The sequence below is a fragment of the Antedon mediterranea genome, chromosome 9, assembly GCF_964355755.1.
Source record: "Antedon mediterranea chromosome 9, ecAntMedi1.1, whole genome shotgun sequence".
Taxonomy (NCBI): Eukaryota; Metazoa; Echinodermata; class Crinoidea; order Comatulida; family Antedonidae; genus Antedon; species Antedon mediterranea.
The window spans coordinates 24692789-24709008 of record NC_092678.1 but is presented as its reverse complement, the minus strand read 5'-3'; the positions used below and the strand labels follow the sequence as shown (position 1 = coordinate 24709008).

The following is a 16220-nucleotide window of genomic DNA, read 5'->3' as shown; positions in this document are numbered from 1 at the left end:
AGTAGTATTTTTTGTACTCCTTAGATCATTGTTAGGAGCTTTTAAATGAAGATCTAATATTAAATAAATATAGGGTCTATTTACAGTATCAGTAGTAATATGTTCATCCTTGTAGGTGATGGCAGTTTAATAATCAATTATAAATGTCACTTTTAAAGATAATATTCATCAATTTGAATCTTAAAAACTTTGCATTTGTCTGTTTTAATGAACTACTTTTCTGATAAAGATATGGAACACAGTGGGTGGTAGAATTGCTAAACCTAAAGTTGAAGTAGCTTTGTCAGATAGAATAAGACAGTTTTAGTACCTCAATAATTCACTTAGAATTTCATATGTTGTTGAAATTTACACACAAACTAACATGCCCCTTGTTATCATGGCTATGAAAACATGTCTGACCCTTTTGAGATCAACTAGATTTCATCAACTGAAGAGGATAGTACTGTTAGGTAGATAGTTGGCTCATCCAGAAATTCATGGGATAACTTTATTCTAAAGCTTATACAATTCTTTATACCAACATAAATAAAAAGGAGTTTACAAATTCCCATTTTTTCACTTTTAGTAAACTATAAGCTTCTGTGTGATACAGTATAATGCTTCCATCCTCTTGAATATAACTGTCTGAAGGTGTTGCGAAAAAAATAGATATAGATACATGTATAAATAAATAAAATAACAGCAGAAAACTTGGTTACTTTATTGTTTTAATCACTACAAATTTGTTTCGTACGACCAGCATGTAGCTGGCCGCACTCTTCAGGTGAAATGTAAAACATAAGATATTTCTGTAGTAACATACTGTAATATATACAGTATATACTACAGCATAACCTTGCTGTTGTATGAGTTCTGTAGACATGTTTACTCTCTCAAGGAGAAGGGCTATTGTCGGTTTATCCAGGTAAGCTAGCACTCATCCAACACCACTGTTGGTTTGTGTAATATACTACAGCATAACCTTTCTGTTTTATGAGTTCTGTAGTAAATATGCCATTCAAGTAAATCGGTAAAATCTATATTTTGTATTATTTGTTTCAGTTCAATTTTAGTTTCCTTTTCATTCTATCATGTAATCATAATTAAGATTATTTAAATTTTCATATGACCTTTAGCTCATTTCAAAGCAACAAACAATGACGTATCGTAGTTGCATATCTTAAGATACACAAATACAAACTCATTACGAATTGGCTACTTGATTAAGATGTGTAAACGATAGGCGACAAGGCTATACAATCCAGGCTAGAAGAATTCCTGCTGAGTTGGGCTTTGCTTGTAACCATAGACTCCTCGTTACGAGGTTCCACAATTAAAGCGCTGGGGACGTGAATCTGGCCTGAGATTGTAAGGTTAATGGAAACGTTGTGATAACCTGCATCAAAAATGACATTCTATTATAATTCATTAATCAATGATGATAAGATTTAATCTTCTATATTGTTAACGTTCAAAACTTGTTATGTTAAACTGCTGTTGATAGATGAAAGATGTACGGTTAGGGATAGGTTTATCTTCTGTTGTCAGATTTGTATGCAGCGTTTTTACTCATCGTTCTTTCAGTAGCAATCAGTATTTTATTAATGGCAGTCAGTGACACTATCTAGGTCAACACAGGGTCAAAAGATACTTGGGAATTGGGCTGTTTGAACTTTAGTACACATTCATTTTTCATTTTGATTGTATTACACAAATTTTTGCTTTCGAAAAACTTTTATGCGATGAAATAAGTATATGTATAGCCTTATCATCTCACCTATATCATACCAATATGTCTATATTAAATAATGATTGTTAAGTAGGCCTAATAACTTTATTTTCAGAATATAAACTACATACAGTCAAAATTATATTCACTTAAATTGATTATAATAATTGAGAGTTATATATATTTGATGGACATGCTTTTTCATCTGTTAATAATTGTTTAACTTTGTTGTTGCTTGAAATATAGAAGATCTTCTGCTTGTATTTTGGTTGCCAAGTTAAATAGTACAACTGTCAATCACATGTCTATCACCATTATTACGGTCAATTTATTTCTAACTTCCTCCTCTGTGGAAACATCTGAAGGGAAATCTTAGTTTACTTACTACGCTAGTATTGACCTGAATCTGCTATTATTCAACCTAATTAAAGGATTAAGATATTAAGTCTTAACCCATCTTTTTTTCTTACTAATTTGTTAAATAAGTAGTAAAGTAGAAACAATACTTTTAACTGTGGCCTTAATGCAAAAAAAAGTTCTAAGGTAGGAAAAAATGATTCAAACCTGATCAAACTATATGGAGGTATAAAATGATCAATATTGCTCATCCAGAATGCCCAGTGCCTTAACCACATTATTCTCATATATTTATCCCTAATTTCTAGTAGTTATTTTATTAAATGAATAAAGGGTAAAAGAGGTCATATTATCTGACAATCATTTCCTTACCAAGGCAGTTTTTCTACTCCATTAGGCTTTATTAAATCAACCAAGTCGGGTGCGTTTACAAATTAACAACAATTGGTATCTGTACAGTGTCTGTGTGGTGACTGCACTCTTTTGTTTTAAATCCTTTCACTGTTCTTCATTGAACTTTGACACATGTGGTGTTACAGTGTACTGTTATCACAATGGATAGTGCATAATTAAAAGAGAGAGGTGCATCATCAGAAGGGAGGCATTTCTATCAAAGATGAGGGGTGCTAAAAGAGAGAAGGGTTCATCATAAGAGAATAGGGTGCATCATCAAATGGGAGGGATGCATTTCTAAAGGAATATTGCATCAAAGTAGAGACATGTGCAACAAAGAATATGTGTGATGATATTATTATATTGTCCAAATACCTCCATTCAAGATTGATGATTTCAAAGTGGAATCTCTTATCGAAGTAACAAACCCTTGAAGAGACAGAACAATGGTGAATGGCAAATAAGACTTTAATTAATCTTACTTAAAATTGATCAGCATGTATATCACATTCCAAGTAAACATAATAATGATTACTGCATAATTAACATTGAATGCAAAACTGACCTTGATGATAAAGTTTTCTGCATATTTTGTATTTGGCTGGATTTCCTGTTGCTGTCATATACATTACTGTTATTATTTCAATATGATAAAACCTGCTAAATATTAAGATTAAGCTTGTTATTTATTAGTCTATTTTTTTCAATCATCTTTTTATTTCAGATTAAATGTATTGTCATGTACATGTACTGAAAACATAACATTAAATAGTAATGTTTTAGTAATTTGTTTTTAGAACCTCTTTTAAAATTTCATTCGTTGCACTTTATAATGAAGTGCGTTTTTGTTGATAGGTGGGGGAATCTGGAGATTGTGTCACAGAAAACAACCCTGATCAAATTAATACAAGCTGAAACCATATCCCAAAAGGTCAAATGAAGAATTATCAAATGCTTGGCGGTCTAAATTCACGTATTCATTTCCTGAACACGTTGTGATCAAGATTTGTGAATACCACAGTGGTGGATTCTCAGCAACCCATCTCGCAACCATTTCACAGCAACCCGTCTCGCAACCGTTTTACAGCAACCCGTCTTGCAACCGTTTCTCAGCAACTCATCTTTTAACCATTTCACAGCAACCCGTCTTGCAACCATTTCATAGCAACTAATCTTGCAACCATTTCATATCAACCCATCTTGCAACCATTTCACAGCAACTCATCTTGCAACTATTTCACAGCAACCCATCTCACAACCATTTCACAGCAACCCATCTTGCAACCATTTCAGATCAACCCATCTCGCAACCATTTCACAGCAACCCATCTTGCAACCATTTCACAGTTTCTCCTATAAGAATATATTAATGTCACTTTTGTGGCTATAGCTTACCTGGATAATCTTACTATAAGCCTATTACTTCCCATAATAAAAACTATAAACTTTAGATGAAATCCCTAGTTCATAAAAAGGTTGGGAAATATTATTATTTTCTATTTTAAACATACATTTGCATTTCAATTGACTTGGTTTCAAATTTTATTGCAAGTTATTTCGACTAGGTGGCTTATTAGCGAATACTGAAGGTAACATTACATTCATTCATAAGGAACTGGTGAGAATATAGCATTCCCAACAGTGTTGGCACTTGCACAAGTCTTCTTCATTCACATTTGTACTATAAATAACCCATTTCATACTGAGTAACTAAAGGAGTTCCCTTGAATATCTGGGTAGACGCTTACTTCAAGCCTCCGGTGTTACTTAGTATGGATGGATAAAAGCTAGTCTATATCGTGCCTAGCTTACCTGGATAAACCAACATAAGCCTCTCTCTCCGACGAGAGGTAAACATTACGAAAAGAAGAACATTAATAACATTAATTTTTCCCCACCCCCGTCGGATAATGGATCAGTCCGCCACCAGTACGCCCTCAAGTGAGACACACCCACTTATCATCGTCATCATTTCATTTCTTTTCGTAACGTCGTTGTGTACGTACGTCTTTTTCTGAACACATTCCTGGAATTCCTGAGGAATTTGCGATAAAGACTTTTATACTGTAGACTGGAAGAGAAGAATAGAGCAAGAAAACGAAGCTAAGTGTAGTAGATCGTTATCTTGTGGTTGGATACGTTTAGAATCGTTACCCTTGGCTAGTTGCCAGGAGTTAAAATTTAGCGTTGTAAGCCGTTATCCAGTGTGTTTCACCTGGATAGAAATACTGGAAGATCTTTTGTTGTTCGTTAGGCTAGTGGGTAGAAGTAGGTCTGTTAGATCACCATGCCTAAGCAGGAGTGTGTTAAATGTAGGGGTCCCCGCTCTACCGTGAAGTGGGACCGCCACTTGGAGTGCATACATTGCCGCACGTGTACCGAGTTGTCGCCGTGCGATGTTTGTGTCCGCTGGACACCGTCCAAGTTCAAATCGCTCCCTAAGCCTAAGGAGCGCACGGAAGCTGTACCACCTCCGGAGGTGGGTACCGCCGATACGGCAGGCCCTCCTGCCGTCGCGCCGGAAGTTAGCCTTCCAGATATGCCTGCACCGGCTGCGGCCTCTGCGGTTCCGGGGGTGAATGAGATTTCTCCGGGGTTACTGCAAGCCATTGTTGCAGCTGTGAGAGCTCTGCCGAGGGATGAGCCTGAGGTACCCTCTCAGATTAGACCTCCTCCCCATATTCCATACATTGATGTTGGCCCACAGCAGACCTCGTTTTTCGATGGTTCGTCCGTCCGGCAAAGGGATTACGATAGTGACAGGACGATGGCCTCGCTCTCTGACGATGATAGAGATAGCTTACGGGAGCAGGCCGGGCCAGGGGAGGAAGGTCTGCAGGCGCTAGTTATGCGGACGGTCCCCGCGGTGCTGTCCTTTCTCGGCGTCGATTTCACGTATCGAGAGCCTAAGCATACTCCTTCGTCTAAGCGGTTTTCCACTTTTGGCGTACGCACGCCCTTTAAGAAGGTATCTTCGTGCCCGGTTACGCCTCTCGATCCAGAACTTGTGGAACGTGTGGAGCTGATCGCTAAGGAGTCCAAGATTCGTAGGCCTATGCCTTATAGCCTGTCATCGGCTTTTCCGGTGCCGCAGAAACAATTCGAACTGTACATCGCGGCGCCGAGCGTCCCGGAGGCAGCGAAGGAACGGGTCCGTGAGGACCAGAACCTGGACCCGTCCAGGACTAATTTTTTGAAGCCTTCGGAATCCCGGACAGAGGATGTCCTTACGTCCGTCGACAGGGCCGCACGCGAGACGCTTAGAGCCGCCTCTATGGCCGGGTACTTGCTATCCTTTCTGGCTGATCCAGAACATCCGCCTCAGGGCGATTCGGACGTGATAGCTCTACTACAGCAGATCATGGGCCTGGTTGTTGATCAACAGGCAACGATCTCATTATCTGCGGCCGCGGCCCGTCGCGTTAACGTCTTGGGTGCAACTGACATCGCACCGACCGATTTCCGTAGGTTTACTACGTCTGACTCCTTCGGGGCGCAGGACTTGTTCTTTGGCTCCTTCTCACAGAAGGAGGATAAATGGGCTCGTGAGAGGGAAGCTCGTCGGGAGACAAGAGCGCGCTTCCCGCAAAAACGCCGAGCTAGCAATTCACGCTCAAGGACAGCCGCACGACCGCCGCCTGTCCCTGCTGCTCCTCAGCAGATGCAGCCTCCCCCGCCGCCACCGGCTCAGCCTATGCAAAGTCAGGCTTCTACATCAAGACAGGCTTCACACCCCCCTCGCGGAATGCGAAATAGGGGTGGCAAAGGCGCCACCAACAGAAGTGGTCGCCGGTATTATAATGTGAAGCGCCGGTGACGGCCCGGGGACGCCCGTCCCTCCAAGCGAGGGCGGGCAGGTGGGGGGTCGCTTGAAACGGTTTTCACGGGTTTGGGAGACCCTGACCACAGACAGATGGGTTCTCTCCACCGTGACACACGGGTATCGTATCGAATTCTCGAGCCCTCCGGTGAGCGGAGGTGCCCGGCACACGAGGATTCCGTCAGAGCCGGAAAAGAGTCAAGCGCTCATGACGGGCCTCGAAGCACTGCTCCAGAAAGGAGCTGTGGTGCATGTTCAAAAAGAACAACTTACGATCCCGGGACACGAATCCACCGTTTTCCTCGCCCAGAAAAAATCGGGCGATTGGCGACCCATCCTAAACCTCAAAAGTCTGAACAAGCGGTACATCCGGCCCCGCAGGTTCAGGATGGAGACTGTCTCATCTATCCTGTTGGGGCTAAGACGAGGGGACTGGGCAGCCACAATAGACTTGAAAGACGCGTACTTTCACGTGCCTATTGCGCAAGAACACCAGAGTTGGCTGCGCTTCCGCATTCACGATCAGGTATACCAATTCGTAGCTCTGCCGTTCGGCCTCTCAACGGCCCCACGAGTGTTTACTCGTCTAGTGAGAACCCTGGCGGCGTTCTTTCATCAACACGGCATCAGAGTTTTCATGTACTTAGACGATTGGTTGATCGTGGCCCAGTCCAGGGACCAGCTGCTGAGCAGCTTATCTTTTGTCCGCCTCGTGACGGAACAAGCAGGGTTCATAATAAACGAGGAGAAGTCATGTCTTCTCCCTTCTCAGAACCCTCTGTATCTCGGAGCCCAAATAAATTTGGTTACGGGCCGTGCGTGCCCATCCATCGAGCGTGTGGCCAAGGCAAGAACTGCAGTGCTGCATCTTATCAATGCTCAGGCTCCGACGGCGTACGACTGGCTACGCACCTTGGGGTCACTGGCCAGCTTCGTCGCCCTCGTTCCGTTCTGCCGGTTAAGGATGCGGCCTCTACATCTGCACCTTCTGGCAGCATACCGCCCAAGATCGGACTCTCTACACAAAGTGGTTCCAACGAATGCGTTCATTATCTCGCATCTCGAATGGTGGCTCGTGGAAGACAGGTTACTTGTGGGCACACCTATACAAAGGTCAATTCCGGATGTCCGTGTGGAAACGGACGCATCCGAGGTAGGCTGGGGCGGTCACATACCGTCTCCGGACATTCGCGTCTCCGGCCTCTGGTCGCCCGAGGAGACGCGCGCCCACATCAACCTGCTCGAACTTTGGGCAGTCGAGCGCTCGTTGGAGGCTCTTCTTCCCCATCTGGCGAATCGCCATGTTCTCGTCAATTCCGACAACACAACCGTCGTGGCATACATAAACAGGCAAGGGGGTACACGGTCCCCCACGCTATGTTGCCACACGTGGACGTTGCTAATGTGGTGTATAAGACACAACATCCAACTGTCAGCGGCCCACATTGCGGGTCGTCTGAACATAGTGGCGGACGCACTGTCCCGTCCACTTCTACGTCCTACGGAATGGCGTCTCCTTCCAATAATCGCCACCCAAATCTTCAACCACTTTGGGCGGCCCCATGTAGATCTGTTTGCGACGTCAGGCAACACGCAGCTCCCGACGTTCTGCAGTCGATATCGGGATGCACATGCGTGGGCGGTGGATGCCCTGTCCATACCATGGGACAACCTTTGGGCATATGCCTTTCCACCGATTTCAATACTGCCACTGGTCCTGACGCACATTCAGCGCCATCAATGCCGAGTCCTACTAATAGCGCCGTATTGGCCCAGGCAGCCGTGGTTTCCACTGCTTCTAGGCCTTCTGTACGATCAGCCGTTACGTCTTCCGATTCGGAACGACTTGCTGACGCAGGGCCGAGCTCGGTTTGCTCTACCGAACCTCATATCCCTCGACCTGACTGTATGGCCATTGTCAGGGATCGTTTCAGAGACTCAGGCATTCCAGATGGTCCGGCCGCCCTCGCGGCGAAATCCCGACGGGAATCCACTCTTGCTGTCTACAATAGCCGATTAAAACACTTTTTCGAATGGTGCAAGCGCCAGAAGACCGACCCTATGAAAGTGACTTTGGGCCAGGTCTGCGCTTTCCTACATTACCTGTTTGAGTCAGGTCTGCAGGTTCGCACCGTATCCGGCTATCGGTCTGCCTTGGCTGCAGTAATTCCGAATTTTAAAGACGGCTCGACCATCTCTTCATCCCCTGCAATTTCCAGTTTGCTTCGCGGGATGTTTCGAGAACGGCCTCCTACTAAGGCCCTGATTCCACGTTGGGACGTCAATGTCGTCCTAGCCGCTCTTATGCGTCCACCCTTCGAGCCCCTGAGTAGGGCATCACTTTACAACCTGACTCTCAAAACTGCCTTTTTGATTGCACTAGCCTCGTGCAAGCGCAGAGGTGAACTGCATGCTCTTTCTCTGGAGCCAGGGCACATCAGGTTTGAACGGGGTGGCGCGCGGTTGGTTTTTAGAAAAGATTTCCTTGCAAAATCTCAGACATTGAACTTCTCGCCGCCGACTGTGTTTATTCCCACCATTGCTGCATATTCAGGGGTTGAGGAAGACAGACTTTGGTGCCCGGTGCGGGCACTAAAGTTTTACATCAAACGCACAGAGTCCATTCGGGTCTCAGCGTCACATCTGTTCATATCGACAGTTGCACCCTTCCGACCGGCTGCTCGGTCGACGCTGGCAAACTGGGTCGTGGCAGCCATCCGGGCTGGTTACGACTCCACAAATACGCCTCCTCCGGCACATATGCACCAAGTGCGTGGCATAGCCGCTTCATGGGCGCTGTTTGCTGGGGTGCCCCTTCCAGACATCCTGCAAGCGGCATGGTGGCGATCACAGTCCACCTTCACATCCCACTACCTGTCGGATACCTCCGCAAACCAGTCTACGGTGGCAGCTTCAATCTTGAAGCCCAGACACTAGGTATGTATGACAATGTTTACCTTGCCTCCCGCCTCCGACTACACTCTAGTCCGGTGCTACACTGGCTTATGTTGGTTTATCCAGGTAAGCTAGGCACGATATAGACTACACAAACCAACAGTGGTGTTGGTAGTCTATGAGTGCCGCTTACCTGGATAAACGCCCTCCCTACCGTCCCCTCAGGCAGGTGGTCTTGAGAAATGATGACGATGATAAGTGGGTGTGTCTCACTTGAGGGCGTACTGGTGGCGGACTGATCCATTATCCGACGGGGGTGGGGAAAAATTAATGTTATTAATGTTCTTCTTTTCGTAATGTTTACCTCTCGTCGGAGAGAGAGGCTTATGTTGGTTTATCCAGGTAAGCGGCACTCATAGACTACCAACACCACTGTTGGTTTGTGTATTTTAAGTTGCTTGCTAACTTTGTAATAGATCTATCAATGATGGTATTGTGTTCATTGGAACGGCCCATTATTTGGTAATATAATTCATACAATTAGATTAAGTGAAACATGCTTTCTCATTACTAAGGTTTTGTGACAATATAGAAGATTTTCTCAATCAAATTCCTTTTTTTGGATTGGATTGCTGTTTTTGTCATTTTCGGTAGAATACAATCAACAAAGAACTTGTCCATGACAAAAGAAATGTTGTAACAAAATTGATAAAAATCAACAAATTTATTCTGTTGCCTGTTAACAGTTGATTATTGTTTGATGATATCAAAAAGCATTGTTTATTGTGATGAGCTCCATCAACATTTGAAAAAGAAAAGTGCTAAATAGATTTTTGTAGCTTGTCGTTCAAAACACAAGGAGAAAAATGACTTTAAAATTAAGTAACCAACTTTTTAGAAGAGGTATTGCATTGTGTAAAGTACTCTCTTAAGTAGCTGGTACTGGTTCACTATTATTGTGGCTATCACTGGATTTTATATTATAACTTAATACAATAGTTTTAACGATTTCCTAATATTGCTCATAAGAAAAATAATGAGTACTAGACTATTAGTGGTACTTGTTTAACCGTATAGTGGTTTATTATTGGGTTTTATATAACTTAATCTTATAGTTTTAACGATTTCCTAATATTGCTCATAAGAAAAATAATAAGTACTAGCAACAGGAACATTAAGCAAAACATATTAATGTCAGGTATCGCGGGTCAACGACTGAATGGTCAAGTGTGATTCTGCGGTCTTTATATTGTCTCATTCTATAATTATACAGTTTGTACGGATGCTACAGTATGCTTATAAAATGATTCAAATTTCTTTTTTGTCATGTTAGTCATTTGTGGGTCTATATTTTGAGTGTGTATAGACAACGTCCATGATGTGGTTTCCCTGTCTAGTATTACTGTATTATCCAGGTAGATTTAGAAGTTTAATTTTTAAATTGTTGAGGTTGATGTTCAAACTATTGCTATTCCAATTCTCCTGGATTTTTTAAACATTTTTTAATATACATACAGTAAATGTACCTGAACAATAAATTATCTCAAAATGAGCTCTAAGCAGCATTCATTTTTGCTCATCCAAATCTATCCTTTATTCTTTGTAACCATAAACACCATTGTCGACAGCTAGTGTTTTCCAAAGTGATAATTAATTATTGTTAAAAAGTGAAATGATGGAGAGGCTTAGAAATACAGTAGAGAGGCTTAGATGTGATACTGACATTTTGGGAATATAGTAAATTGAATTTCATTTGTCATGTAATTTTTGCTTTTATGTGAAACCAGTAAAAGTTAAGGAAGTTTACCTTAGCAATGATTATTTGATCTTTTGAAATATTGTTCAATTTATTCAAATACGTTTGATTCACTTCAAAGTATTTTTGATAATTGTGTATACCTGTCAAAATTATAAATTTGTTTCTTTTATGACATTCACAACGTAAAGTTAATGGCATTTATGGATTTATATTTGAAGTAGTTGAACTTTGATACAATACCAGGATAAAAGTATCTAAAACAACTTCTACTAAAGAAACTGGGACGTGCCTGAAGGGGTTAAGATGAAACTTAACACAACATCTAAAGTCAGCCGAACTTTACTTATAATAATAGCTTCTTTGTGTTGCAAACTTTTTTCCAACTTTTATTCTCATTTATCAATTCTTTATTAATATGCTTTTTGCTTTTGATGAAGTAGTTAGGTTTCACATTGGTTATTTAATACTTTTACTTGAAAAGGTTCTGTTTGTGATAAGTGACATTTTGCTAGTCATATTTCTTCAATTCAACCTGGGTTTTTAAACTTGACTTGTACTAGCTAATTGCATTTGAGTAGATCTTGAAACAGATTAGTAGTAAGTGTTACCCTAAAGGAAGTTAGGTGTTAAGTCATTGTGTTTGTAAAATGCTTATTGAGTAAAGTAAAGCATTCATTTCTTGGCTTACAAAATAGGTATACATATATGCATTGATTATTATGGTAAAGATTGGTTCAAACTAGCGACACAATTTGACCAATCGTAAGAGACAATTTGGATAATCCATCACTTCTGATTTGTAAAATTATTTGCGTAACCGTTCTTATGTTGCTGTCAGAGTTCAGGGAACCAACATTTCAATGCATTCAAACACATTGTTTAGTTCTGCCAAATTTGTTATCACATTGCTGAAGAAGATACCAAAAACTGGCATTGTGTTTTTTCCCACTAAATGTAAGCTTAGTAAGTCAATTATTTAACTGTGGAATTTTACAGGGTAACATTCATGGAATTATCTTGCTCTAAGTCAGCCTCCCCAGGCTAGGTTGCTTTGTTCAGTTTAGTAATCTTACTGTATAGCAAATATTGTTTTTCAGGGATGAATGTTTGAAAAAATGTATAAAAAGTTTGTGTGCCTTTAGGCTGGGTGCTTTCTTGTATGATCACAACAATGGAATTTCATTTTGTTGATGTTTTTGGCACTTTTGATGTGTGCCCTTTGAAGCCCTGGTTTTTGGTACTTTTGATGTGCACACCTTTAGGCTGGATTGTGTCTTAAGCCCGCATCCTGAGGGCTTGTAACATTGGAATTCTTCTATGTTGATGTTTTTTAGAAACATTTGATCGGTCCTTTCTCGTAACGTTGGAATTTGTTTTTTGTTCGAAATGTTTGAAGCCTTTAGGCTCCTATCTTTAGGGCTAGGTTACATTGGACTTTAAATCATTAGTGATGTCATCTCTTGTGAGATGCCATTCAAACTCAGCAAACATCCAACAGTGTCTTCAAGAGTAGGGTTGCAACTTTCATCATGTTAGCATACTATACTAGGGTCAGGGAACGATGCAAATTTAAAAAACATGTTTGTTCCAAATGTATGTCAACTTATGACAATAAACTTATATGCGCTAGTCTCCATCAACAAAATGCTCATGGCACCAAATTGAGTCATCAACAATAATGTACCTGATTTGATCATTTATATAAATCACCCTGGTAGAATGCAACATTTCATCTTAAATCATGGGAATCTGATGGTACAGTTATAATTATCCTGTTATGCAGAGAAAGAAACTAATTATGAGTATTAACAACAAATTATTAATTAACACAAACTCATTGTCGGATATTTTCCTCGTGTCATTGTCAATATTCCATTGACATTGAAAATAACAACACCATGAATTAAGTTTTATTTAATAGATGTGTTGTCACCTGAAAATCTTGAATCATTACATGAGTGTTTCTGATAATATCTCGTATATATACGTCTACTGTAGTGTTGTATAGGAAGCTTGTATGAAAGTTAACCCTGATCAAGGCATTATCACCCTGATCTTGAATTAAGCCAGCTTCTATTTCATAAGGCATGCACTATTTTGTATAGGTACCTCAAGGTCAGACTAAGTTCAACTATTCAACTGTGTTGGAAACTTCACTAATGCCAATACTTAGGCGCCATAATACTAATGCTGTAGTTGCAAGGTAGACTGGCTTTTATTAATTATTAACTGAAAGTTTGTTTTTAAACTTATTTTTTGGTTATCATACACAACCTTTTTTGTGATTAACTATTTTTATTACTTTTCTCGATCTTTAAATATGCATAGCCAACAAACAAAATGAAATCAAAATCTATTTTGGAGACCACTGTTTTCAGCTTTTGCCTTTTCATTTGGGAAAGTTCAAATTTCTGTCAATTTGGGCAAGTTTTAAATTCTGTCAATTTGGGCAATTTCAAAATTCTGTCAAACCTCGGCCAGAGTTTGTGGGTTTCTAAAAACAGTTTTGTTATAATTCTTTTAGCAATTTCATGTTTCCTCTCACTAACCTTGGCCCTGATAGTCCCCACAGGGCAAGATTGACCACATAATGTTGAGTGTCTTAAATCTATAGAATAAAACACTAAATACAATTAACCATGTTTTAATAAATTGAAAGACTTTTCCAGAATTGTAAACAGTTATAGTATGAATCAAGGCTTTTTCTTAATTCTTTGAAATGTGTTCATTTGTTTGACTAGTTTAATCTGCTTAATAACAAGTTATATTGAATGATATTTGCTTATTATGTAAAGAACTGTAGTGAAGGTCTAGATAAAGCCTTGATCCAATTAAATGAACATTCTATAATTGTGTTGTGATTTCATACATTTAATCACAAACAAATATTTCTTATATAGGCAGTATACTACTATGCTACTAATATATGATATTTGTCATTAATTTCAGTAGAAATGTTATGAATTTGTTTTTCAAAATGAATTCAAATCATCAAAATCTAATCAAATCTTTTTGCTTAACAGGAAAGAAAACTAGCTTGTTCGTTTAATGTCTGGAACTAATTTCTCTATAACTAAATTAAATTAAAAAAACAAACTTAATGTTGAAGTTCCTAATCAAATACGCCACATTTTTTTCAGTAAAACAATTAGATACATAAGTTGTATTATTGGGAAAGTTTTTAATTTCTTGTTTTGAGAAAGTTGTTCAAATGATTAATATTGTTTAGGGGAAAGGATAAGCGACAAGAATGGAAAGAACTGTGGAACAGTTTTGCCTTTCAACAACCTCATTCATTAGCATAATAAACATTCACAAATCATAAACACATTAATGTAATTTTTATATAGCTTATGAGATCAAGTTACATTTGGCTCATATTACTAACATTCCCTAATGATTGCAAGGACAATGCATTATTATTATACAAACAATGCTATATACTTTATTAGAGCATAATTTTAAAATCTATCAGGTTGATTTATGGTGGTACAGTTGAATACAAAATACAGCCTGTTGTTAGTTGCGCCAGGGGACATGAATTTGACGTTCCCAAATGAGCTTACCCTTGACCTTTCCCTTCCTTTTCAATGATTTCAGTCATAATATTATATTATATATATCATATGTTGCAGTCATTGTAGGGGTATGCTAACATCAGGATAAGAAAGGGGTACTTAAAGTGGATCCAGGCATGTACTTATAAAAAGCTGAGGAAGAGGTGTCTATTCCCATAGAATGCACCCATGACTACCTTCCGATATAGTATGCCTGTTCCTAATGTTTCTTCCTATTTTGTTTTTTTACCAATCTTAAGATATTTTATGGATCATTTTTGTGTATAAAGCGCTTAGTAGAATGCCAATTATATTGACATCTTTAAACAATTACTGAAAACCCATCTCTTTTGCCTAGCATATGAAATGACGTAATTTCTACCTTGTTTCGAGCCTTGTGGTCATAGCGCTTTAGAGAAAATTTATTTTGGATAAGCGCTATATAAGACTACCATTATTATTTATGCATACATTTTTTTAATTTGTTTTTTTAGATCACGATGATGAAAATTTAGATTCAACTTCTGAGAGCGAAGATTTAAAATTAGTTGATGGCCTTGGCGGATTTGCAAGTCAGATTAACAAACTTCAGAAAACTTTAGCAAAAAAGTAAGTTGAGTTTGTGATGTGCCCAAATATTGTAGTAATATCAACATGTATATATGGGCACATCAGAAATGTTGTCACAAAAAGTTTGAAAGTGTAGATAGAGCTTTAGAAGACATTAAATTAATATGTTACCAATTTCAAATGAAAATAAAAATTGAAACAGATTTGTAACAAATTCAACATAAAACTTATGTTATGGTTCCTAAATTAATTTTTAAGAATATTAAATTGTCAAAACATCGATAGATTGAAATCAAAATGAACTAATGGTTGTCAGTAGCTTTATGTGGTAGAAGAATTTTATCAAGATTAAAATCGGATTAAAGGATGAAAACAAGGCTTAAAATGGCTTGCACTAATCCTAAGGATTTGTTGAATGAATTATCTCAACAACAAACAGTTAAATACCTTGACCAAGCTATCATATACTTGGCCATAACTTGTTCTTTTACTAGGCTAATCAGTTGGACAACTAGTTTACAAACTACATTTCTATATCAATGTTAAGCCTGCTTTCCACTGGTCTTTTATTTCAGTTAGTTTTAGTTCAAATCTATCACAAGCTTTTGTGCGTATGTCATCTATCACAAGCTTTTGTGCGTATGTCATCTATTGCAAGTTTTTGTTTATGTTAATACATATTCATGACTAATATTTCATTGTTTCGTGACACAAATGTGCAACCAGACAGAACTTGAGGGCAAAACTTGGGCAAACATTTGATTTGTGTAAAGAAATTTGCATATTGGAAATAAAATTTGATTTTCATACTCTTCTTTTCACCCTCAAATTCATACATATACATTCATACAAGGAAGGAAAATGGGGTTCATTTAACTTTGAACTTTCACAGGGATGTCAGGAATGGGTGTTCACCTGGTAATAAGAGGCGTGAATTGTTGAAAATTGTTTCCTAGATATTTTACATATATAAATGGTTTTATGAGCAGTTTATTGGATTGAAGTCCCATTTAAGTTTACCTTTTGAAAAGTTAATAGAGGAAATGCAATTGCTTCCTTCATATCTTGTCTAGTGTTGTCCAGTCCTTCAGTCATCCTTTATTGAGGAAGGATTTACTTAATAGCTTACAAAAATGACCATCTTAATTAATGACGACT

At 39.1% G+C, this 16220-nt stretch overlaps 1 protein-coding gene across 1 annotated transcript in view; it reads left to right on the top strand.

Moving 5' to 3' along the window:
• LOC140058351 (A disintegrin and metalloproteinase with thrombospondin motifs 9-like) overlaps window positions 1-16220 on the top strand; it is a 65859-nt gene that overhangs the window by 13401 nt on the left and 36238 nt on the right. Inside the window, exon 4 of the mRNA XM_072103914.1 lies at window positions 14987-15101. Coding sequence (XP_071960015.1) covers window positions 14987-15101 — 115 coding nt within the window. The remainder of the gene's footprint in view (window positions 1-14986; window positions 15102-16220) is intronic.